Below are 27,534 nucleotides of genomic sequence, written 5' to 3' on the forward strand. Positions count from 1 at the left end.
CAACAACACAGACATATATCAAAAACATTATGTTGCATGAAAGAAGACATACACACACACATAGACACATACACACAATACATACTGTGTGATTCTATTTATAGGAAGTCCAAAAACAGGCAAAACTAAGCTATGGTGATAAAAGTTAAGAATTCATTGCCTCTGGAAAGTGGTGGAAGTAGAAACTGACTGGAAAGGGGCAGGAAGAAACTTTTTAAAAATTTAAGATATGCTACATCATATTTTGACTGATGGTTACATAGTGTTTATAACTGAAAACTCATTGAATTGAGCACTTAAAATCTGTTACTTTTATGATGTGTAAATTATACCTCAAATTATTGCTTCCCTGCTCTTTCCTATGTTGCTTTCAGCTGTCAGCTCTCGAGTGTTCTGCTCCTAGTATCCAATCCTCTCGATATTTATCTTTTACTCCAAGCTTCTTAAACCTATAGCTCTCCTCAGAATAAAATACATGGGCATGTGAAAAATGTTTAAATTAAATAAGATTTTTTATCATAAATGTATAATCCTGTTTTGTATGAAGACAGAAATTAGGTTAGTTATCAAACAGCATGATTTGAAGATAATTCTTTGAGGATTACACTGAGCATACCAAGTTTAAACACCTTTCAATCCTTTAAAGAGAATACTGATAAATAAAAGAGAATCTGTGACTTAAACAGCTATTTTGGTATATTAATAGTCCCAATAAAACTATTAGACTTGTTAGGAGAATGAAAATTGTGGCAAAAGAAATATGTTTTAAACATTTTCCAGGTTCTTTCATTTTAGAATAAAAGAGCTTTTAGCCAAGAGAATAGAAAGAGAAAGACAATAAATAAGTTAAAAATGATACAAAAATAGCAGAAGTACAAATAAAGAGGAGGCAAGAAGCAAAGAATTTAAGCCATTTTTTAAAATTTCATTAAAAAAAATAAAAGAGGAAGTTTCATAAAAGTTGCCAAAAAAATGAAGTACACATGATGCAAACCATTAATCCCATAAAAATATAAATGGTTCATATAGTGGGTGCTGGCCTTGCAAACTCATTCCCAAAAAATGATGGCCTAGTTAAAAAGTGCCTAATATAGAGTTATACATAATATAGGTCTTTAATAAATAAGTACATAATAAGTAACATACATAATAAGTAAATGAATTCACCTAATGCGTAAGCTAATACTAATACCTGTGTCAGAACAAAAGAGTACTGAATATTGATCAGTTTGAAATGTAGAGAAATATTGAATCACTATGTTGTGTAACAGGAACTAACATAGTGTTGTAGGTCAGTTATACTTCAAAAACAAACAAACCAACAAACAAACTCATAGAAAAAGAGATCAGATTTGTGGCTACCAGAGGTGGGGTGGGGGGTGGACGTTGGATGAAGGCAGTCAAAAGGTACAAACTTCTGGTTATAAAATAAATAAGTACCAGGGATGTAATGTACAAAATGATAAATAAAATTAACACTGCTAATTATATGTGAAAGTTGTTAAGAGTAAATCCTAAAAGTTGTCATCACAAGAAAAAATTTTTTATTTCTTTAATTTTGAACCTATATGAGATGATGGATATTCACTAAACTTATTGTGCTAATTAATGATAGATGTAAATCGCATCATTATGTTGTACACTTTAAACTTATACAGTGCTGTATGTCAATTATATCTCATTAAAACCAGAATTTTAAAAAAAGAGTATTGAATATTACCTCAAATAGAAACGGAATTTTGATTAAGATAGAACTGGAAAAAGCAAAGAAAGATCCTATAATAAACTACCAGGAGGCTTTTGAATTATATAAGTAACCAATAAAAATAGTGTACAAATTATTTATAAATGGATTTCTCAATAAATCAAAGTACGTTCCTCATCAGTATTCTGCTCCTCCTCTTAATGCACTCTAATTCAGTTCTTCAAGTATATTTAGTCTATTAATCTGATATCCTATAATGTAGAGGAAATCTACATTAATAGACTTGACCAATCCACTTTCAGCTTCTTGCTATATAATTCTAAGTAGCGTGAGTCCTTGCAAATGTTTTCTTTCTTCACCTGTCTTTTAAATATTCACTTAAAAAAAGAGACGTGCAACGGGATCCCATCCTATCCCTCCAGTAAGTTATTTCATAGATAAAAATTAATACTGTTGAGTGCAACCTAAAAAATCGACTCCATTCTTATTCACTTTGATATATCCTATGTCTTTTATATTTTCCTCTTTTCTAATATTCTCAGGGAAATATACCCCACAGTAGCAACAAAAAGTAAGAATAGCTCAGGCTGACTTAAAATATTATTTTCCAATTCCTTAAAAGATGTGACCATCTCTAGAAAATAACTTTTAAGTCTACTTTTCATCTTGTGGTACACTGCACAGCCCACCCACTTCCTCACATATAGTCGTCCAGTTCAGAAATGAATCAGAGAGCTTTGTTCTCAACAACACACACAAAAGCACAGGATAGCTGATCTCAAAAGAAACCAACAGACTCTGTAACAGCACACAAATTTAACTAAAGATAAGTTCAAGTCAGATGAAAATGAAATGTGGACCTTGTTTGGATCCCAATCCAAACAATTCAATTATAAAATGATACTGTGGAACAATTTAGGAAATTTAAACATTAACTGCATATTAGATTATATAAAGAAATTTTGTTAATGTTTTTAGATGTGACAATGGTTTGGGGTTCGTAGCTTTTAAAGGAGAGATGTAGTCCTTATCTGATCTCTGAAGTTTTTACAGATAAAATGGTATGATGTCTGGGGTTTGCATTAAAATAATGAAATGGGAGAAGAAGATTTACAAAGTTGACAATCGTTGAAGCTGAGAATTTATTATACTATTGTCTCTGTTATTATTTTGTTTTCCATAAAGTAACTGAAAAACAAAAGACAGGTGAAAGTAATGAGCATCTTTGTGAAAGGCAGAATACTGGCTCCCCAAAGAACCTGTGAATATGTTAGGTTATATTGCAAAGGGGAGTTAAGGGTTGCAGATGGAATGAAGACTGCTAATCAGTGGACCTTGAGATGGGGAGATTAATCTGGATTATCCTGTTGGGCCCAATGTAATCACGAGTGTCTTTAAACGTGGAAGGGGAAAGCAGGAGAGTTAAAGTGATGTAATGTGAGAAAGATTCAACTGGCCACTGTTGGCTTTGACAACAGAAGGGGGCCACCAGTCAAGGAATTGTGAGCAGCCTATAAAAGCTGGAAAAGGAAAGAAAACACTCTCTCCTAGACCCTCCAGAAAGGAATGCAGTCCTACTAATGCCTGGATTTTAGCCCAGTGATGCCCATTTCAAACTTCTTACCTCCTGAACTATAAGATAATAAATTTGTGTTGTTTTAAGCCACTCAGTTTTTGGTAATTTGTTGCAGCAGAAATAGAAACTAATACAATCTTCTAGTAGAACCACGTATTTTTATATGGAGATAAAGCACAGAGTTTACTGAGAATTCAAATGAAATATGTATTCTCCTCAAGTAAAGAAAAATTTCCAAATCAGATACCCTTACTTTTTTTTTTTTTTCATTTAAAATAATCTTTTACTGCTCAGGATATTTCTTTTTCTTGTGTCTTATTTTGTTTGCTTTTGTTTTCTTTTTTAATAACTATAAATTCAATTAGGGAAGCTTGCCTTTGTCTTGAAAAACAAAATAACAAAGCTTTTATATCATCCTAACCTGGTCTTGTCTTAAGAGAGAGAGGGAATTATCTTGCAAGAGTAAAATTTATACCATGAATGATGCAGGTCTAAGTCTGGGGGTACTAAAAGGAGAAAACAGAGCATTGTTGACAAAAGTATAATCTGCTGGTGGCATTTGTGGAAAAGAAGCCCTTGCAAATTTCTAAACAACAGTAAACTGTTAGGAAGATACCCTTACTATTTTGAAGGGCAAATCATACCTCTATTTCCCACCCTACTCTTCGTTTTCTGGTAGCCTCAATTTCTCTTCTGTGGACAGACTGTATTACCCCCCTACAATATACCAAAATGCTATCAGAATCTACCATCTCTGCTACTTTCCCAACACTTTTCTCTTATTTAAAATCAATTTACACACTCTTAAAAGTACTAATCCTATCAATTCTACTCTCTATTATAGTGTGACCTTAATTCTGTCCATAATTTTACCATAAATATTTTTACCCTAATCAACTTCCTCTTGGTCTAATTCAGCTGTCTCTTGGTAGTTCTGGTTTGTTTGCTTGTTTTGTTTTCACCATCCTTGATCTCTTTACAATGCTGAGATACTCTTGAATTTGTCTCAATAATCTTTCTTAAGAAAACTTCAGATTATCTGCTTCTACTTTTGAGTTTTCCTCATATCATTCTGCTCAGTTCTCCTATGTTTCCTTTGCTAGATTTACATTTTCCATCTACTTAAATGTTGACAAACTAAGCATTTCCCTCAGACTCAACCTAACTTCTCAATTTACTGTACTACTTATTTTCAAACTTTTTTTGGTTTGCAGACTTATAGACAGGTTTTTAGTCAATTTATAATGAACAAATTAGACTGAACATTAAGCCATCCAATAAATTTTCATGATCGTCTAATTTTATTGTGTTCATTTAGGTAAAGTACTAGATTTCTAATGTGACTGAAATCTATAGATGATTAACAGAGGAGAAAAACTGAAGAAACATAACAGTTTTCTCTAGCTGCCCTACCTTTTAAATCCAGGTATTAAACCTACATCTAAAACCACCATTATTTGTTGCCTTTATGCTATTTTCAATTCAAGAGATACTTACTGTATATATATAATCCAATTATAAGACACAACTAAAATTAATACATTAAATATTATATATTTTAATTAAAATTCATTATATTGATAATGTATCATCATTACATAATATATTCAAAGTCATTCTCTACACCATCAACAACAATTGGTAATTTGGGGCCTCCAATAGAACTAAAATCATACTCTTCTTTCTAGTATCTAGAAAGTACCATAAGTGATTTCTCTGATAAATCAACCAAAACACATTATTTCACTCATTAGAGTCAGTTAGCTGAGAATGGTTTATGTCCTAATCATTTTTAACTCTGTATAATAAATATTTTTTGAATAATAAACATCAAAATATCTTGTATTCCTTCAGTGACTATGAATGCTCCATTTAACCAAGCCTCTCTACATGTATCACAGTAGGCCTATTATGCACTTTTTGGAAGTCTTATATTCTATTGTTTACAACTACCTTCTATAAATCCTTTAAATACAATTTCTATTTTTTTCTTTCTAAAACTTAATCACTGATTTTCTACCAGTCCTTATAAATAACCTTTAGCTTTACTTAGATAAGTAGAAATGATTCCCCGATATGCTTAGTATATATTTTTAAATAAAAACACTTGTGTTTAACACACATCAAAAGATTAGCCTTCAAATATTAAAAAGAAGAAAAGTTATCTTCTTTTTTAAATTAAAAAAGAAAAGAACTCTTGCTCTAACTAAGATCTTTTATAAAGATTATTATTTTGACAATTAAGTAGGAACAAAAACTCAATTTTCTCTGAAGAAAAACTCAATTTAAAAGCTTAAAACAGGACTTCTATTGTACTTGAAACCTTTAATGGATACAGTCCAAGTTATTGCTATTAAACTAATATGTAAATGGTTCATGGAACCATAATGTAGGAAATCAATATAATCATTCTATCATTACAAGTAAACTATGAAGCTTAACTATGATTTTTCACAGGCACATCTTCAAGTCAAGTCGGAAGGGGTCTACAGAAATGCACTAAACTTCAAGAGATAGTAATCTACTCTAATCATTACTGATAATCCTACAGATAACCAAAGTCAGAAATTACGTAAGATTTTAAATTAGTTCTATATTGAGACATACACAAAGTACGACACCGTTTGTTTTTAAGAACGTAAGAACTGTCATACTAAATGAGACCAACAGCCCAACTTGCTGACAATATACTAGCACCAAAGGACCTTTTGTGAGAAAACATAATTGTTCTCTATGGTAACCTAAAAAATTTGTAATCATACTTCCCACAAATCTATACTCCCTTACTCAAGCCTGTCCCTGCACGCTTATGCTCTCAGGATAGGCAAAGTAGAGAGCCTAGAGTACTGAATAACTTGGCTTTGGATTTTCTAGCTCTTAAAAAATTTTTATTTTAATTCTTTTTGGTTCTTAAATTTGTTAACACCTCAATCCTAACAAGAGAGCTTAATTCTTCTGGTTTGCCTCCATTACTATTCTTAAAGATGTCTATTCACTACTGTACATTCTAGTGACGGGAGCATGAAGTCTTTGTCAGATGCTTTATCCATAATAAGTTATCCTGCAGTGTCAACTGTACTATGTTTTATTCAACCCATTTATAAGTATAGAATGAGACAAGTCCACACAACTCAGGGAATCTTGTACAGTTCTTTTAATGAATGAAAACTGAAGAAATGTGGAACTATGATCATGGTCTTGTGCCAATCTCAGGTACAGAATCTCCCAAGTAAAATGATATGAAATTGGAAGAATATGGGACAATGAAAAACCTGAAGAAGGGATATCTAGGCAATTAATCTCCTTTCAGCTTTCCAGGGTCCTGGAAAGCCCAACTCTCCATAGTCCACGACTATGTTTCTGAGCTTACACCAGTTTATCTGGGAAGATCTGATATTATGTTTGGTATGAATATCGTGATTACAAATCCATTTCCACATAAGAAGTTACACTAGTTATCTACATGTTGTCTCTGACACCATGACCATTTATAAATTCAACTTATAAATTGATGAATAGTGAGTTGGCTAATTTAAGAGTTTATTCAAACTTCAGGTATTATGCCATCTGGTTCTAGTGATATATTTATTTTGTCTATTTTGTTAATTAGGTCTAGAACATCCTGGGTGTTTGTCACTGTCAGTCTAATATTTCTGAATTGTTCCCCTAAAAAGATCATTTGGAAACAAAAATAAAAATTGAAATAAATTTAACTGAATCTTTTCTACAATCTTCTTTTCCATATCTTTCTAAAAAATATACACCATGTTCCTAAAGTGGTGTCACTCTTTTGCTCAATGGTTTCCTTGTGTTTATGTAATATAAAATGTATTTAATAAAAGCCTTTTCCAAAAAATTGTTCAAAATATATCTAGTTTGCTCTTAATACATCACTCTATCAGATTCCTTGCTCTCATTCATTCATTCAACAAATATTTGACTGCCTTCTATGTGGCAGGCTCTGCTCTAGGAATTAGAGATAGTTGTGAACCAAATAAAGCCCTGTCCTCATGGAGTTACATCATAATAGGAGAAGCAAAAAACCAAGCAAATAAATATATAATTTAATAACAGGTAGTTATAAGTGTTATCAAGAAAAAATATCAGGATAAGGGTAGAGAGTAAAGGGGATGAGCAGTGGTCAATGAAGATCTCTCGGAGAAGTTAAGAGTTGAACTAAGAACTGAATGATGTAAAGGGAACAAGTAATATAATTATTTGGGGGGGAAATGTTCCATGTAAAGGAAACAGCAAATGCAAAAAGCCCTGAGGCAGGAATCATGTCTGAGAAACAGTAAGAAAGCAAGTGTAGCTGGTGCAGAATAAGTAACAGAAAACAGTTGAAAATCATGTCTTGTCAGGGGCCAGATCATTTAGAGCTTTGTAAGACATAACAGGACTTTTGATTTTATTTTTAAGAGAAATGAAAAGCCATTGAATAATGCTGAGCAGGAATGACATGATATGATTTAAATTTTAAAAGGATTCTTCTACCTATTATGAGACTGTGGTGAGGACTGAGTGAAAGCAGGGGAAACCCAAAAAGGCCATAAAATAGTAGCCCAGGCAAGACATGTGGTGGAAGAGACATGGTCAGATTTGAGATGTATTTGAGATGTATTTTTAAGGGAGAGGCAACAGAATAGTCTTTATCTTCTCAAAGTCTCTATGTTTCCTAAGGAATTAATCATGTTGCCTTTTCTAATAAGTAAGAAAAATGAAGCAGAAAAAGTACTGGATTTGAGAATCAAAAAAAGACATATATCATTAAACTTATCTATGTCTCTTACCAACTTGGGTAAGGATACCACTTAAATTCTCTGGTCTCAAATATCTTCTCAGTAAAAGGAAAATATTAACACTATCCTTGGTTTCTTTATAGGACTGTTACGAAGGTCAAATGGGATATTTTACAGATGAAGCTTTCAAATTTTAACTTAAGCAAATTACTAGATTAACAAAAACTCTCCATTCTCTTTGTAAAACATAGACTGATACTAATGGTTCATTAAATGCTTGAAACTAGTAAACTTGTAGCTAGAATACTCACACTTTCCTGCTCCCAGACTAACTAGGTGTGGGCCAGGTAGCTATAGGTATGAACACAAAATAAATCTAGAAAGAAAAAAAAAAAAAATATATATATATATACACACACACACATATGTATGTTCATCTATACTTTGTATATAGGTCTGTGTATATATATATATATATATATATATATATATTCATCTAGATTATGCACCCATGTATATAATCTGTCAGCTGATATATATATATGTGTGTATATATAGATATATATATAGAGAGAGAGAGAGAATTTATTTGCTTGTTGAAATATATATCTCATCTGACACTGAAGTTTCCTCCTTATTCTACTTTAAACAAACAAAAACTGAAACTTGCACATAATGAATTTGGGATGGTTTATGGATGAGAAGTTCACATAGAACTCTAATCAGAGAACCAGTGTGCAACAAAATAATCTTGGTCATTTATCAAGTGATCTGTAAATTGACGCATATTTAAATGTTTTCATTTAAAATAAAATGTTTAAGACATATATCATTATTAATGACTTTATGCTTTAATCTCTTCAATTAATCAACCAACCATGTATATGCTACTTCATTCATAAAGTATATCAAGTGCCTGCTATACTGGTTCTCAATATTGACTGTGCATCAGAATCTCCTGTGGGGTCTTTTTTAAAAATGCAAGTGCCTAGGCCCCATTCCTAGAAACTCTGATTTTCTAAGACTGGGGTGGAGCTAGAAATCTTTCTTTTAGACAGAGTTAAGAACCAGTGGCCTAATAGGTAGTGAGCACCCTAACAATAATAAGAAAATAAAATATAATTGTCTCCCAGAGTTCACAGTATAATAGTAGTGACAAAAAAATCTTTTTTAACCACAATAAGTTGCTAAATTCACACTATAGCAGATGCTATAAGCAAACAGAGAAGAGGGTGGAAAAAAAACCTAACTCTGCCTGGGGTGGGTAGATGAGGAAGGCAGTGGTCAGAGCTGGTTTCATATAGATGGTGTTTCAACTACAAAGTAATGAAAAGTAACTGGAATTCTCTAATTATATTAAAGCTGGAAGAGATGTTCTAATCCGTAGCAATAAGCTAAGAAAAGGCATTGAGATATGAGAAAATATGGTGCTTTCAGGGAATACAATATATTTAGGGTATCAAGGAAATGAGGATGGAAAGTAAACATGAGCCCCTTCTGAAAGGAACTATATAAAGATCAATTAAACAGTTTGAAGTTTAGTGTATAGAGCAGTGGTTTCAAATTGTGTCATGGAATTCAACTTTGGAAAAGGCAGTTCATTACTGCACAAACATCTGAACAACATGGGCATTCAAATACATACATACTGAACTTAAAACAGATTGCAGTAAACCGATGCCATTAACCTGTTTTTTGCTGACCTTGAACAAAAATGTCTTCTACCATTTCTCTTTTTGAACATCATATAGATGTGTCACTGATTATAAAGGTTGTACTTTTACTTTTTTAAGGTTAGCAAATGTCCTACGACCTGTCTATGGATAATACCATACAACAAAACCAAATATAAAAAAAAGGTTTTTTTATTTATTGGCTGAATAATTTATTATAATTTATTTTTTTAATGTACACCAATAAAGTACCATATTTATTTGTTTCAATAGGTGTTATTTTGCTGGAATTTTACATAAGACTTTTGTTTCTAGATCACCACTGCTCTAGGGAAACCAAAATAGAATTTTTAGCAGGAAAAATGACATAATTACATTATAATTCAGAAATAACCATTATTATAACAAAATGAATTGGAATAGGGTAAAACAAGAGGTGACAAAATCAGTTAGGAAGTGATTTCAAGAGACCAGGCAAAACAAACACATGAAAGAATACTCAACATCATTAATTAGAGAAATGCAAATAAAAACTACAATGAGGTATCACCTCACACTGGTCAGAATGGCCATGATCAAAAAATCTACAAACAATAAATGCTGGAGAGAGTGTGGAGAAAAGGGAACCCTCTTGCACTGTTGGTGGGAATGTAAATTGATACAGCCACTATGGAGAACAGTATGGAGGTTTCTTAAAAAACTAAAAGTAGAACCACCATATGACCCAGCAATCCCACTACTGGGCATATACCCTGAGAAAACCATAATTCAAAAAGAGTTATGTACCACAATGTTCATTGCAACTCTATTTACAATAGCCAGGACATGGAAGCAACCTAAGTGTCCATCGACAGATGAATGGATAAAGAAGATGTGGCACATATATACAATGGAATATTATTCAGCCATAAAAAGAAATGAAATTGAGTTATTTGTAGTGAGGTGGATGGACCTAGAGTCTGTCATACAGAGTGAAGTAAGTCAGAAAGAGAAAAACAAATTCTGTATGCTAACACATATATATGGAATCTAAAAAAAAAAAAAAAAAAAGGTCATGAAGAACCTAGGGGCAGGATGGAAATAAAGACGCAGACCTACTAGAGAATGGACTTGAGGACACGGGGAGGGGGAAGGGTAAGCTGGGACAAACTGAGAGAGTGGCATGGACATATTATATACACTACCAAATGTAAAATAGATAGCTAGTGGGAAGCAGCCGCATAGCACAGGGAGATCAGCTCTGTGCTTTGTGACCACCTAGAGGGATGGGATAGGGAGGGTGGGAGAGAGGGAGACACAAGAAGGAAGAGATATGGGGATATATGTATATGTACAGCTGATTCACTTTGTTATACAGCAGAAACTAACACACCATTAAGCAATTATACTCCAATAAAGATGTTAAAAAAAAAAATGGGCACAGGTTCGTGGTGCCCCAAAACAATTACAATAGTAAGATCACGGATCACAGATCACAACAAATATAATTATAATGAAAAAGTTTGAATTATTGTGAGAATTACCTAAACGTGACACAGAGACATGGAATGAGCAAATGCTGTTGGAAAATTTGTTCCAATAGAATTACTTGACGCAGGGTTGCCACACTTTCAATTTGTAAAAAGCACAGTAACTGCAAAGCGCAATTAAGCAAAGCACAATAAAATGAGGTATGCCTGTATACATTATGCTTTATACATTGCAGTATTCAAGGCTCAAATTGTCCCAAATTTGGCCAATGTGAACTCCTTGAAGTTGACCCCTGTATCCACACAATCCCAGTGATATTGAAAGCATTCCTGCTTTCTGGCATAGCAAGAGGTATCAAGCTCATCTGGTACATTTCCTGCCCCAGACCTAGAATCAGCCATTCTTTTCAAGGATCCCTTCTTCCTTTTGTTGGGAAATGGCTTTCAGAGACTATGATCAGCACTGGGGATGCTAACTTCTACCAGAGTGTCATTATTTCTATGCCCTCTCAGTAAATAAAGCTAGGAAATATGTGAATTTCAGAAAGAAAACTAAATCATGCATTCATATGGATATTTCCAATTTAAGTGAAAAATTAAATCAATTATTATATTTGTATCCCTTTGCTTTCACACTGAAAATCTTGGTTTTAATGACATTAACATGATTGCGTATTTGCTTACACATATACACAACATATACACATATAATGTATATTATGCTTAAAATAGTTTCAAAGCTACAATACTGGTATTACTACTAACAACAGAACTATCAATTGTGGGACTTCCCTGGTGGTCCAGTGGTTAGGACTCCAAGCTTTCACTTGCACGCTTTCACTTGCACAAGGTGTATGGTCAAAAAAAAAAAAGAACTATGAATTGCAACTGAATATTTCATTGTGGTTCTTTTTGCTCTTTAGGATATACCTCACCATGGAGGTCCATTAAAAGTTTGAGTTTTAATGTCATTTGAAATAATTGGTTTTTTCTGTGTGGTTTATACTATCAATTTTATATACTCCTAGGTTCATTTGTATCCATTTGTTTCAGATTTGTAGGAGTTTTTTTCCTTTTTGATCCAAATTTTTTAATTATATGAAATGTTCACATGGTTCCAAAATCAAAACTATAAAACAAGGTGCAGTCAGAGAAGCTTTTTAAACACTTTTTGTCCCTCCTTTTCACAATAAAGGTGTTTTTTAAGGTTATGAAATTGGACTGAATTGTTAAAGAGAACCTGACACCAGAGAGAGATTCAACAGAGTACACTGTTAGTAACAGTTACAGGGGGGAAATTACATGTTAATGAAATAAGCCTTATTCAAATCAGTAAACATGTTATAGATCCAAAATAAATTTTACACACACACACACAAAAACGAAGAGGCCAGGCAAGAAAATACGGTGGAATGAACAAGTACTGGAGATGGTGAGAAGGGAATAAATTGTAAAAATACTAAGGCAATAGGATAGAATTTGACAACCAATCAAATAATAGAGAGAAAGATAGTTTTCAAAAGAGCAGATTCCTGATTTTTACTTTAATTTTGGCCATACTGAAAAGGTAGAAGTACTCAGAAGGTACCAACTGCTTAGTACTCAGAACAGAATGTTCTTTGCATATCTAATCAGTGAGCCCAAATTAATTCCCCATTCTAGTAACAGTTTTAATTTTGGAGTTTCCTTAATGTATCTTTACATATTTTATTACAGTCCAGGTGACCTAAAGTCATATAACCACTTTTTTAAATTAACTATATTCCTATCTAAAGATGTCACAGAACTTTCCCCACTTAGTAAGCTGTCAATACTATTAGTGTTCAGCTCACATAGCTTTCTATCCTTATAATTTCTTTGAATATTGTTACCTAATATTTTATAACCCACTGGTTATAGTCATTCCACCAAGAACAAGGTGATTTTAAAACTTTAACAATCATATAAATATGCGTTTCATTGCCTTTTCCAACTTATACATTGCCTTCACCTAATTGTCTTGTTTGATCTTCCCAACTACCCTCTTAGGTAAGAAGAGCAGAAATATTTATTACCATACTACAGATGAGAAAATCAAGTCACAAGGAAGATAAATGGCTTTCCAAAGAATATGTGGCTGGCAAGTGGCAGAGCTTTAAATAAAATATAAATTTTCTGATTCCTAGGCCAGTGCTCTTCCTACCATCCCATATGTTTTTGAAGTAATACATATTTAACTTCTGCCACTTTGCATGACTGTCTTGCCTAAATAAATAGGAAGGTGATTATCTATCCCATTTTCCTCTCTTGCATTCACCCATTTCCCCTGAAATGTTTTACTTAAAACCTTCTCTACCAATTTATACCATCAACAGTCCAATGCCATTCTGTTTCAGAAATTTATCTTTTCTATATCAAGTTTACCTCTACTAAAACTATCCTGCATTACTATCATATTCACGAACTGAGAGACTTTGGAAATTTTTTAAGATTCTTGGAATGGTAATAGTAATACATCAAAGATTAGAGAATCAGGGCCTAAGTCCCCTGCCTAGCAGTTCAAATTTGGCCTTTAGGACCCTTTCACATATTTGCCTCATGACCACTATTAAGCTCCTCCCTAATCTAACAAAATATCTATTATTTCAAAGTGAGGACAAAATTGTATACAACTTTGTATACAAAATTGTATTGTATACAAATTTCACAGGGTAGATTAGAATTAAATCTGTTTGTCTAACCTAATTCTAAATAAACTTGCTTTTATGTAATCTAATTTAAAATATTTTAGTAATTATAGATTTGTTTTTTTAATGACCCTACTGGGAACAGAGATTAAGGGAATAATTGAAACTTATCCCATTATACATAATCTGTTTACTACAAAAATAATTTTAATAATTTCAAAAAAATTTGTGTTGAATTACTGAAAAATTTAATACTTAATTTCAAAAATTTACTATTTCTTCTCATGTATTCAAACACATTTATAAAACTATATTCATCTGCATCATATGAATGACTTGGTAACTTTCTTACTGCACAAGACAGGTCAAAAGCACATTCTTAGACTACGCCCCAAAAAAGGACAATAAAAATTATAAATCACTTGATGTCAGAAAATAAAACAGTTATCTCTATATATTAACACAATGCTTGTTTTGTAAATTCTCATCTCTCCCCATCAGAAACTCTTTCTTTTGCTTATTTATTAGAAGTTCAATATTAAAGTATAATTACCAAAAACGCTTCCTCACTAAACCAGAACACAGGCTATTTTTGAGTTCTTACAAGTATTAAGCCCATAGCATTTGTTTGTTTGTTTATTAAGAATTTAAGAATCTGGGTGTGTTTTTATTCAGAACTTTAAACACTGCCATTAGATATTTTAAAATGGACATATTCATCTAGCTCTTATCTACTTAATTCTAGCAACATCTTAATAGCTTTAATCATTTTATACTGAACAGTGAAATAAAATTAGTTTCTCTGAATGACAGCATGGGATTAACTATTTATACATAAATATTAAATTTAATAAGTAGTCCATTAATGGGCCTTAATATTATCTTGCAGAGTCTACTTTTTATGTTTGCTTATTTCCCTCTTAAACTATCATTGCTTTTTAGTTGATGCCTGGAATATCTTAATTCAAACTGACCTACCCACAAAATTCTCTGCACCAGACTCTCTGATACTGGCATCTCAACAATTTCCAGTCCCTAGAGTGTTTTAATTCTTTCCTCACAGTAGTAAAATAAAGAAATAATAAGCTTTAAGCCAATTCAAAACTTACCTTACAAATCTGGAAATAGTCTGAAGTCAAGGTTTCCTGAATCTCCTCTCTGAGAACCCCTGCAGTCCCTCCTGGATGCATGGAACCACTTCCAGCCCCGCCACCACTGTTACTGCCACTGCTGCTACTACTGCCAGGGGAGGAGGCAGTTAAGCCATCCAAAACTTTTCGGAAATTAAACTTCTTCATTTTAAAAGCTGTTGAGAAATTCAAAGGAAAGGGTGACTTAACACATGGAATTATACGTGGGTAAAAGTGTTTAGATTTTCATCAGTCATGGCAGTAGTCAGTCCGCATTTTACGAGCATTGGCTTTAAATGAGTAAAAAAAAGGAAAAAATCAACCTTTGGTTAAATTTTAATTCCAAAAAGCATATCCTTCAAAAAGAAAAAGAAAACACAACTCCAAAAGCACCAGTATTCCCTCCTCAGACACCAAATTTTCAAGGGCTTTATCCCCAGCTGTAGCTACGCTTTATCAGCACCGGGGTAAAAATAAAAGGCAGTGTCATCATCGTCATTAGCATTATATCATCATTATTATACAATCAAACCAGAGTCCATCAGACCAAGACTCTCTTTCTTAAAGGTGGGCTTTCCTCCTAAAGGTTGAGCTCAGAGTATTTTATTTTCAGAAAAATGGTGGTGGGGGAGAGCTCGTATTTATTCTGCCACCACCTTCTGGGCTCTCCCTCATCATCTTCAACGCTCCCTTTTTCTCAACTGGAAACGCGGGGTGGTGAGGGGGCCGTTTTCCATTTCCACCCGGAACAGCCCAGACCCCAAAACACCTGCAGGTGACCCACAGCAACAGCCGACGGGAGGGGCCAGCAGCGGCGCCGACTGCCTCCGCTTCCCCCTCCGTCTCCCCCTTCCCTCCCGGAGTCTCTGACCCCACCCCCCTGCTCTCATCCTCCACACCACCACCACCACCAGCACCCCCGCCCCGCTCTGCCCGCAGCCGCCGCCTCGCTAGCCCGCCCGTCCGCTCTCCCCGCAGCACGGCGGTGGCTCTTGGGGGACATGAGGCAGTGGTGACGACGGTTGCGGCCCGAGTCCCGCCACAGCCTGCTGGGCAAGGAGAGCCGCCGCTCCCGCGGTCCCTCCCCGGGCCGAGCGCCCAGGCGCCGGGCTCTCGCCCGCGGGCGCGCTAACACGCAAACACCCTCACACAGACATTCGCGCGCCCAGCCGGAGCACACGCAAACACCCTCACGCAGACATACGCGCGCGGGCGCTCACGCGCACAGACACACACACAGGTGTGAGGGAGCCGCAGTTGGACGGCGACGTCGGCGTCCCAGAGGGATGACTGACTCCCGACTTAGGCACCTTCCTCAGCCGCCACTATCCGCCTGCCAGCCCGGAAAGCTGAGGGTGCGGAGGGAGGCGAGCTCCCAGGCGTCGGTCCGGCCCGGCTCCGGCAGCTTCTCCAGTCCCTCTGGTAGCGGCGCCCGGCGCTCTCCGAGGTCCTACCGGAGCAGGCAGTCTCCACCGCAGGCTCCGCCCTCCCGCCGTGGGAGGCAAGCCCCGCCCCCAAACCACCCCCTCGCTCGCCCGCCCCTTCTCCCCTGGCTGCTAGGGGCCCGCGAAAGGGGCGGAGAGCTCCGGTACGTCAAAGGGCGGGAGTAGCCTCGGCTCCAATCCTAGGCTCCAAATAGCCAAGTTCCGCGGTGCGAGGCGCGGAAGGAATTTGTGGATAGGTCGAAAGAAGCGCCAATGAAAGGGGGAGGGGAAAGTTTAGAAAGGCAGGTGAAGTATTTGATTGACAGCGGTATTGGCCACTATGCTGGGGGGCCGTGCTTTAGGGGCTGTAATTGGTGCTACCTGTTGAAGGACGCAAGTGTGAATCAATAGAATGCCAGGGAGCGTGAGAACTTGGGCGCCTTCAAAGCTACAGGAAGGGTTTCCCTAGATCTGACTCTGGACAATATTGTGATTTGGGCAAGTATTTTGCAGTTTACCACCTCTGAGCCTCTTCCCGCTCTCCAGGTGCATCTATGGGCTTCCCTCACTGCCGTGCTACTTGTATAATTGTTTAACAGGTCACATCTGCCAAATGGAATGTTATTGCAATAGAGTTTTGGAATATACAGCCTTTCAGATCCTGAGGAATGAATCGCTCACCTTGTTCCAATACGTAGACTTGTCCCTTCCCCCCATTTTCATATAAACAAAAAAGAATTTTTTTAAGAAACATCTCTCTCATTTAGTAAGCCATGTCAAAAATATTTTTTAAGCTTTTTCTGTGAGTCACTATAATCATTTTGAAAGATGCATGGGAAGATGTGGTTCAGAGTCCTAACTTGCTACTGAATTGGGGGAGTTTTGGACCTCGATTTCTTCATCTCCGAAAATGAAGGGCAGCTCAGGGGACCAGAGCCAGCTCTAGACTGCAATCTGGACAATGCAACAGAGCTTATTAGTAATCATCCCATATATTCTTACATTTTAGAGATCTTCTAGGATAACCTCTTCTTTTTCTTTCTTTTCTTGTCTCTCTCTTTTTTTTTTTCCTTTGGAGGAAGGGAATGGAAGGGATGAGGGATGAAAGGGGAGACCTGAAAGAGAAATGAGTTGCCCAAGGTCACATAGCAAGGAAATGGCAGAGATGGAATAGAGCCCAGTTTTTTTGGATCCTCAGCTCAATGCTTATGTTCTCTTTTTTATTTTTTTAGTACTATTTTACTCCTTTGGAGACCTCCCAAGGACCCCTCCAATACTGCCTAGTAGTCTCTTATTGCCACAGCTAGAAAGTAACGCTCTTGTAGTCAGACATGGTATTGTATATTTCTCCTATCTTATTCAGCACCTGACACAATGTTTCACACATAAGAGGTGCTTAAAGGGTTTTGAACAATTGGGTTATTGACAGTTATTAGTAAAAGATTTATGAGATGACACCCAATTATATCTGGTTTTGGAGGGGTAAAAATAAGGGTGAAGCAAATGCCATGTCTGATGTAAACACATTTTAGTAGGGTTCCAAATTTTATATTGGATTCCTAACAATGTGTATCTGTCCTTACTCTCTTTTTCTTCTTTTTCTGCTCTTCTTCCTGGCCCATTTCACCTCTAAGTATGGGTGCCTATTGAGGCTGAAGAGTTTGCTTTCCTCTTTTTTATGTCTTGCTTTTCTTTTAAAAAGGGGAGAGGGGAATTGCTTCAACTCTTTGAGAAGTAGGCATTGTGGTCTAAAATAATGAATTTAGATGCCCTCCTTTCCTTCATCAGAAAGTCTGTTGGCTTGAGGATATGGGGAGGGGGAAGGGTAAGCTGTGACAAAGTGAAAGAGCGGCATGGACATATATACACTACCAAACGTAAGGTAGATAGCTAGTGGGAAGCAGCTGCATAGCACAGGGAGATCAGCTCGGTGCTTTGTGACCGCCTGGAGGGGTGGGATAGGGAGGGTGGGAGGGAGACGCAAAAGGGAGGGGATATGGAAACATATGTATATGTATAACTGATTAAATTTGTTATAAGGCAAAAAATTTAAAAAAAAAATAAAATAATAAAATAAATTTTAAAAAAATGGGAAGAGCCACATAATGTTGGAGAAGAATTTATATGAAAATAAATTATTGGTACGATAATTAAAGGAAATTCACGTGAAATAATTTCTCCTATTCCATTAAGCAATGATACAGCTTTGAAATAAATCATTAAGATGTCAAAAAAAAAAAAAAAAGAAAGTCTGTTGGCAACTCCTTAATTTTCAAATAAAGGGAAACAAACCTATAGCAAGGATCGTTTGGTCTTTTGATGAGAATGAAGAAAGAAGATATCCTAATTCAGCAAAGTGAGAGGTAATGTTTGCAAGAAAACCCCCTAAGCTGCTAATCACTAATACTATACTATCTTAGCAAACTAAGTGGTGGTTTTATTCTAAAAACTATGGGAGAACTGAGAATGAAAAAGCACACAAAACAGATTGACAAAGACTCTGCTTGAGGACCTGGAGGGAATTCATTGGCGTTCTTGAGTTAAAAAGTTAAAAAGTGACAGAGTAGATATCTCTTCAGATGGGACAACAAATAGGAATGGGAAGTGGAAGAAAAGTCATCAGAATGTATAAATGTTTTCCAACAAATATTAGAAGCCTAAAATAATATGATTAGAATGATGAGACTGTGGACTCTTTGAGGCTACTCTAAATATTATTCTTCCTCCACAGTAGATATGTAGCACAGTGTCTTATACATAGTAAGTGCTCAGTAGATATTAATTTGAATAACTTATAGCAAGTAAAAATCTTCACATAATTGCAGTCTCACAGAGAGAGAGAGAGAGACACTGGGGACAAAGGATATTATGATGCCAGTTTACAAACTGTGAGCAAAAGATAGAAATGAGCAAGAGATAGGGTGAATTATGTACATGAGGAGACAGCATAAACATTTATAGCCTAAAAATCTTACTAGATAAGAGAAGCATAGTGAAATATCTACAGAAGCAAATTCCATTCTTAATTAATTAAAGAGAAATAAGATGTTATTCTATAAACCATCTGGTAAAGGGAATGAGACCAGACTATGAAATATACCTTATAAATAATATAGAGAACTTTAGAATTGAGTCAGATACTAAAATTGTAGAACTTTGTTCTTTCTACTGCAAACTAGAATACCTCATGGAGTGGAGTTTCTGATAAGCCATGATGTTTTCCTAAAATGAAAAGTTTGAAGAACTTCAAGAAAGAAAAATAGCCTAACTTGGTCCTTGGAGAAAAGTTATCAGATCATTTAAACAAGTCTAATACATTAGAAGGATTTTTCAGATATATGTTTAAAATATATTACAACTCACTTTATGGGTTTGTGATCTTGGCTTCAAGCCAACAGTGAAGCTAACAGATGCTGCTTTTCCACACCCCAAAAATAATCAAATAATTGTAGAAAGTATGTATGTGTGTGGCACTTCACACAGAGATTTACTAAACTGACTAGGCTTGGAGAAAACTAAGCCAAATTGACAAAACTCAGGCAAATGGTCCATCACATATAAAGATGATAAATTCTACCACTTATTTAGCACCTGTATGCCAGACAGTATACTATGAAATTTATAAGCATCTTTTTAAACTTCATCCTTTCTATAACTCTGTGAGATAGGTATTATCCCCATTTCACAGGTGAAGAAATTTGCGACTCAAAAACATTTGAGAAGTTCACCTAAGTTCACTTATGTATATAACCCAGTCTTCAAATTCAAGGCTAACTTCTAAGATTATGCTCTTAATCACTGCCCTATCACTAAGTAGAGGATTAAATAGAAACAGGAACAGGACAAGTGTGGGGGTCAATTCCTCTGAAATAGTGAATATATGTGTATTAGTTTGCTAGGGCTGCCATAACAAAATACTACAGACTGGGTGGCTTAAAGAACAGAAACTAAGTATCTCACAGTTCTGTAGGCTAGAAGTCCAAGATCAAAGTGTCAGCAGGGTTGGTTTCTTCTGAGGCCTCTGTCCTTGGCTTGTATATTACTTCCTTCTTACTGTATCCTCACATGGTCTTTCTTCTGTGGTGTGCATCACTGCTGTCTCTGTGTGTCCAAATTTTCTTCTATAAGGACACCATTCAGATTGGATTAAGGCCCACCCTAATGGCCTCATTTTAACTTACTCTCTTAAATGCCCTATCTCCAAATACAGTCACATTCTGAGGTACTGGGTGTTAGGGCTTCAAATAAGAATTTGGGGGTAGGAGGGACACAATTCAGCCCAAAATAATGTGGCAATCAAATTCAAGGTTCTTTGAGGAGAGCATCTATTATGACCTGGGATTGTATAAACAATTTTACATTTCATTTCTTATTTAATTCTCACAACAGTCATGTATGGTAGCTATTGATAACTCTATTTTACAGGTGAGAAAATGGAAGCAAAGAAGGGTTAAGTAGTATGCCCAATATCATACATTTAGTAGGTTGTGAAATAGGAATTTCGACTCCTATAAATCATACCTCAAAGCTCTTTCCTCATGCTGTTAGCTTTCTTTAGAGAAAAAAAAAGAAATCCCATTATATAGATATTTGATATCAGAAGAGGAAATTATTATAGAATATAAATATTAGGATAAAACAGACAGAAGAGATAAAGGAAAGGAAATATATATGCTAAGGAGTTTGGATACTAGACCTAAAAAGACATTTGAGAGTTGGCGGGGGAGTGAGAACTAGCAGCAGAGAACATTTGGGATGGCAAGATAATAGGAAGTCTTATCTCACAATAAATCTCAGTATAATTTGAAGTATATTAAGAGTCCCAAGGGAGTATTCCCACCAAAACAGAAGAAAATCAGTTATTCTGTAACTAATTAGACATTGCTCAGAGAGGCTTCAGTCTCAGAAATATCATAACAGCTGGATGCTGACGCAAAACTTACCATAAGGCCAGGCTGGGAATTATTTACATTAGCAAGTGTGAACGTTTCCAAGCTGCTTACTAGAGATACTGGCTTTTGGACTGAGCAACCTAACTTATCACCCGTTTCTGACTCCTCAGTCAAGTTATAGCACCATCCTTTAGTATTTGCCAGTCTAGGAATTAGAATTTCATTAAGAGAACACAGTTGAAAAACAGGTTCCACCTATAGCCTTTCTGGCAAAACTTTCAAAAGGATTAGGAATTACATTTCCTTCCTAAATCTTCATCTGACTTTGTTGTGACTTTATTATACATCCTTCAGGAGGGGTACTGATTGGTAATTGTCAGCTTTCTGTCATATGGCAGGAAATAGCAACCAGCATTAAAATCCCTTATTCAGCCTACTCCAAGCCCACAAAGGGAGAAACCACAAGGTTAATTAAATAATGTCATAGCCCTCATGGGTTTTAGATAAACAGGCAAGTGTCATTAGGGTAGACCCAAAACATACAAAGTATGGCTCAGCACACAATCAATGACAGAATTGCAAACAGAACTCATGCCTTCCAGGGCAAAACACAAATATTTGCCATTAAACATGTAATTAAAGTCAGCTCTTCGTGCATATTTAAAAATAGATTTTCACATAGCCATCCATCATGTTGGGATGTGGTAGGAGAAAGGGATTTAGTCTTGAGACAGGACTAAGTTTTCTAACTGAAGCACTAACAAGTCTTTTCAGCCTCCTACCCTCAGTTTTTCCTTTATATATGTAGGTTATTTTAAGAAAAAAATGGGATTATGTATGAATTTGTAGAATGCAAACCACTATACAAATATATTGTTATTATTTTCATTATTCTTTTGCTTTAGTGAAACAGTTTATAGGAACTTACTTTAGGATTGAACTTATTTTCCCATTATTAATATAAAAGATGCTTGCGTCTCTGGATTTACTGTTGCTGAAATTGAAGGAGAGGTTTGGACTACATGATCTTTAAGGTTCTTTCCAATCCAGAATTCTGTCTTTATATAATTTATTTAGTCAAGGTTCACTGCATTCTCTTCCTAAATACTATAAAGCATCATTGAAAAAGTAATTTAAAAGATATCCATTTAGGTACAGGCTAACAGAGTTGAACTACAGCCTACAGTAGGCAAAAAAAACACAGGAATCCTAAAAACCTTCTGTCTACCAGTTAGACATACTTGGAGATCACATTTTTTATTAATATTTCTATTTATATGAACGTCATATATATCTGATTATAAAAGTAAGGTGTGCTTGTTATAGAAACTTTAGAAAATTTAAGCATTTATTTCTAGTCCATTTCAGGACATTTTTGAACAAATTGGAAGTGTCCAGTATATACCATTTTGATTTTCGGGTTTTTTTAACTAAACATTTTGTTGTGAACTCAAAATTTTGTGTTCCGCATTTCATTAAATATTCTTCAGAAATACTGTTTTGAATGTCAGTATATATTCAGTCATACAGATATTTACACAATGTATTTAATCATTTCCACATTCTTGGATATTTCATTTATTTCTAATTTTACACTATTATAAATGATAATGGAGAGAAGACTTTTATACTAGATCTTTGGCAAAGTTTCAGATCTTTTTTTCATAAATGTGCCTCGTATATTAAATTTTTGCATGATTAATTCCTCAGACAGGAACTCTTCAATCAGATTTTTTAGGAGATATTACTGTGTCAAAATAATATGTCTTCATACTTATTTCTACATTTTATTTTTAAAATGTTGCACCCTCATTATACCCTCATTATGAGCTTATGTTCCTGTGGAGAACTCATGTTACAATAAACATTTTTGTAAAGTGATATCCCATACCAGCTACATTGACATTTTTGTTTCGATGTTGAAAAAAATTCAGAAGGTTTTAAAATTATAAGAATTGGTAAGCATAATCAACTAAACAGAGCAGAAAAACATGACAAGGTAAAACATATAATTTTAGTAATGCTTGTAATTTCAGTTTGGTGGAAGAAAATATAAAAGTTTTCATGGAACTTTAAACTTAGAAAGAAACAGTAATTCACATGTTTGATTTTGAAATTTAAGAAATAATAACACAGGGCTTCCCTGGTGGCACAGTAGTTAAGAATCCACTTGCCAATGCACGGGACACAGGTTTCAGCCCTGGTCTGGGAAGATCCCACATGCCGGGGAGCCACTAAGCCCGTGCACCACAGCTACTGAGCCTGCGCTCTAGAGCCCACGAGCCACAACTACTGCAACCCACGCACCACAACTACTGAAGCCTGCACACCTAGAGCCCATGCTCTGCAACAAGAGAAGCCACAGCAATGAGACGCCCATGCACCTCAATGAAAAGTAGCCCCTGCTCGCCGCAGCTAAAGAAAGCCCACACGCAGCAGCAAAGACCCAACGCAGCCAAAAATAAATTAATTTTTTAAAAAAAAGAAATAACACAAACTTCTATTCAGTTACATCAACAAATTAAAATTATTATTTTGTCATATGCTACTGTTATTTGAGGAGGAAAATGAGAAAATAAGCACAGGGAGAGCTTAAAGGATAAAAAAGAAATACAGATAGACCTGAGGAATAATAATTTTACAGGAAAACAACCAAATCTTAAAAGAATATTTAAGGCTTTTAAAAATAGGTTGGATTTTTGCCACTATAGACTAAATAGAGATGCAAACTCTTGGAATTTGTTATACAAATTGAACAGGAGAAAAAATTCAGACCACAGACCATAGATGCTCTGTCCCTAATGTAGATGATAACAACTATAAAGTGTTGACAGCCTTTCCTGGGTTTGGAATATGGAGATAAGTGGAAACAGTTTCTTTTATGACCAGCCTCTTGTTTCCTGAAGCTTTGATTCACCATGACTCGTGATGCTTGGACCAATTTAAGTAGGAATATGCATTTGTTTTTGTGATGGCAATCACAAAATTTAATAATGCCGTTACTTAATTTTTTATAATGGCTAACAAAGGGTTAAGATAAGATTTTTGTAATATGGACAATAAAATGTTCATATTAGTTATTAGCTCTGCAAAAATTGGCACCCTAGAATTTCAGAGTATAAGCCAGGGTGCCGGCATGACTTTGCTTTCCCATAAACAAAAGTTCCCAAAGAGAGGAGAGTAGAAGGATGAGTGACTTCTTGTCTGCCCAGTTGCAGACTCTTAAGACAAGAGAAAACCCTGTAAGTGTGTCCTCTCTGGCCCTGCAGGATAAGCTTTCCCTTTCAATCAGCTCCTTGGCTAGCTTGGGCTGACAAAGCATTGTTGTTCTCTTAAGTTTTGCAAAGTAGAGAAACCTTACAAGTATTTTTTCAGTAACATCCAGAGTGATTTATGGCTTCTTCTAGCTCTCCTCAGTTAGAAAAACAAATTTTATTTCTCTGCGTCACTCCTTCCTCCCCATTATCACTCTCTATTGTCTTCAGCCATAATCCTTTATTTAATGCAAATATTACCTTGTTTTGCATAGTTTTTCAAGCATGTCTGTGTCTATCTAATGCTCTTTAATTATGGAGACCAAATTTCTTGGATATTCTGGAACAGTTTCTATTTAAAATATTCTATGCCACTCTTCTCACAAACCATTAAAAGCACTTCAAAAAACTTTCCAGCTACTCAACAAATACCACTGATTTCCATGATGCCATTTTAAAATTTGGCAAAACCTGTGGAGAAGGAGGATACACAATAATATATTTTTAAGAGCAAGAACTCTGATTTCAGACAGACCTGAAATCAGGTCTGCTACTTATTCAGCATGAGACCTTGGACAAGTTATTTATCTTTTTTGTGTTTCAATTTTCTTATCTATAAAAGGAAGATAAAATTACCAACCTCATAGGATGGTTGTAAAGCACCAGAAGTCTCATATGAATATTGGTGATCATAAAAGAATTGTAAGAAAAAAAATTTAATTCTACTGCTAAAGTAAAATATCTTAACATGAAAACTACTAAAATGCTGTTTGTTGTGATTAGGACCTTGGGAGGTAGGCAGCTGGGTATTTGTAGGTTAATAATTAACTGGCCATTTGGAAAGGAAATCTTCATAGAAACTATAAGCTTGGCTGGGTTCAGCTGGGGAGGCCCAGAACGGTAAATCTTGGAAAATAGGCAATTAATTTAGTCATATTATCTTTTTAATGAACACTGTATCCTTGAGTCAGATCTTAATGAGAACTTGCTAGTGAAATGGCAAAGGAAAATGTATCTATAGATCAAAGGTGGTTGAATATGTTTAAAGGTTTACAACAAGGAAATATTTTCCTCTAAACAGAAAGAAAATGTATAAACTCAGTCTCTCTTTGTCCAAACTCCGGAGGGAGAAAAGTTGTTGCTGTTATTGTTTACTTGCTTATTCTTTGTTGTTGTTTTGTGTTTTGTCTTTTGTTCCTCATTAACAACTTTTGGAAATTGGAATAACTATTGGCAGCCACTGGGTATTATAAACTCTTTCCTGATAATCCACATGAAGTACTCAGAGACTTGCCAAGAAATGCTGGAAAAAAACTGGAAAGAATAAATAATTATTAAGCAAACCAAGTTCTTTAAACAAGTATGCAGAGAATAATGTGCCATCATTTCAACAGCAGATGGTGAAACTGACAATGCAAATATTGTATTAACTAGTATATCTCTTGGCTGAATTTTTAAATTTCTCTTCACATAATTGTATACTTTTTAAATGAAAGTTATACATTATATGTATAATCTAATGTGATTTAAAGACTTACGCCACTGTAAGACTTTTGATGTCAATTTGTTTACAAATAAGAAAAAATAAACCTTTTGTAAGAATATATGCCCTTATTTATAAATCTTAAAATGTGGTTACCATATTTATAATTCATCAACTCTTACAGAGATTTCCACAATCCAAGAAAGAAAGAAGCTAAAGGAATCAAGGGTGGTAGCTACAAAAGCATATGTTCCAAAGGATGTGAGAAGCAAAGCAGAGAATGAGGAAGGAGCTTAATTTCCCTTATATATACCAGGACTATTGAAGGCCTTAGCCTTTTATAGTACAGGATGAGAAAAGAGGAAAAGTACCAAGAATAGATATGAGTCAGTTTTATAATCTGTAAAATGGCTTACAAACATCAATTTTTGTCTATTTTGTTCATGGTTATATCCTTGGCACTTACAGTAGTGTCTGGCACGTGGTAGGTGTTCAGATTTGCTGAGAAAATGAATACTAGTGTATGATATTCATGCTCCATGCAAGAATTTCAGGCCTGAATTTTTTGAAAATGTAATTAAGCCACAAATTAGATAAAAGGCTTCAGTTATTTAACAAGTATGTATCGCATGCCTATTTTGCGCTAGGTAGAATGCTGGATGTTATAGGGCACAAAAGAAAGAGAAAGAGTAATACTGACTCAAAAGACCTATAATAATTGAGTATGGAAAGTGACAGACATGCAAACAATGACTTATAAACAGAATTTTGAGAGTAATGTGAATGGTATAAGCAGAGCCCTGTGATTGCATTGAAAGAATAAACAATTATTTCTTACAGGTGCCTCAGTGAAGAAGAGCTGAAAGAATTGAGAAGGTTGGTTTTAGCTCTCCCTGAATCTTTTTGTATACTTAGCTTCCTCAACACAGGTCTATGTTGATCTCCCTTCTACTGCTTTGAGGTGTTTTTCACCTCCTTCATTGAGTCATCTTTTCCCAACCCCTAAGGATTTAAGGAGCAAATGGAATATGAGCAAGAATTGGTAGTTATCATAAATTACTATTTCAAGAAGTTTGGTAGTAAGGGAAAAGCAGAAAGTAGAGAAAATTTTAAAGTGAAAAGAGAGGGGCTGGAGGGGATAGAAATGAAGAATATTCTTGGACAGAGAGGTAAAACCAGAAAGAAAAATATTAAAGATTCAAGAGTAAAATAAGATAACCAATGAAACAAGGTCATAGTCCATAACAATTTCATAATCTTTGTACTTTCCCCAACCCTCCAACTTCTCCCCTCTCATTACAACTCTAGCAGATGGTTTTGCCCTTAACAGAGAAAATGGAAGCCATTAAATAGAATATTCTCGTCCTCCTACCATCATCTTCAAGGCAATAATAGATAATAACATCATCACCCTCTGTGCCTTCGCACTCTCATCCCACCCCTTTTTAATTGAAGAGGGAATTCTCCTACTAACAACCCTTATCTCTCACCTTGTTCCCTTCTTCTCACATTTAACTACACTC

The 27,534-nt window shown here is 35.3% G+C and overlaps 1 protein-coding gene across 6 annotated transcripts in view; it reads right to left on the reverse strand.

Annotated features, from left to right (window-relative positions):
* Positions 1–16,372, reverse strand: part of STXBP5L (syntaxin binding protein 5L) — a 416,226-nt gene extending 399,854 nt beyond the window's left edge. For 4 of the 6 annotated variants that reach the window (XM_082624249.1, XM_082624248.1, XM_082624247.1 and 1 more), the window contains exons 1-2: positions 16,269–16,348; positions 14,938–15,134 (exon numbers count right to left, since the gene is read on the reverse strand). In XM_082624249.1, the coding sequence (XP_082480375.1) occupies positions 14,938–15,126 (189 nt within the window). In that variant the 5' untranslated portion in view covers positions 15,127–15,134; positions 16,269–16,348. The other 2 variants (XM_082624250.1, XM_082624246.1) reach the window with 2 other exon arrangements.
* Positions 16,373–27,534: the final 11,162 nt, after the last annotated feature.

Source organism: Mesoplodon mirus (genome assembly GCF_964341445.2).
Source record: "Mesoplodon mirus genome assembly, chromosome: 6".
Lineage (NCBI taxonomy): Eukaryota > Metazoa > Chordata > Mammalia > Artiodactyla > Ziphiidae > Mesoplodon > Mesoplodon mirus.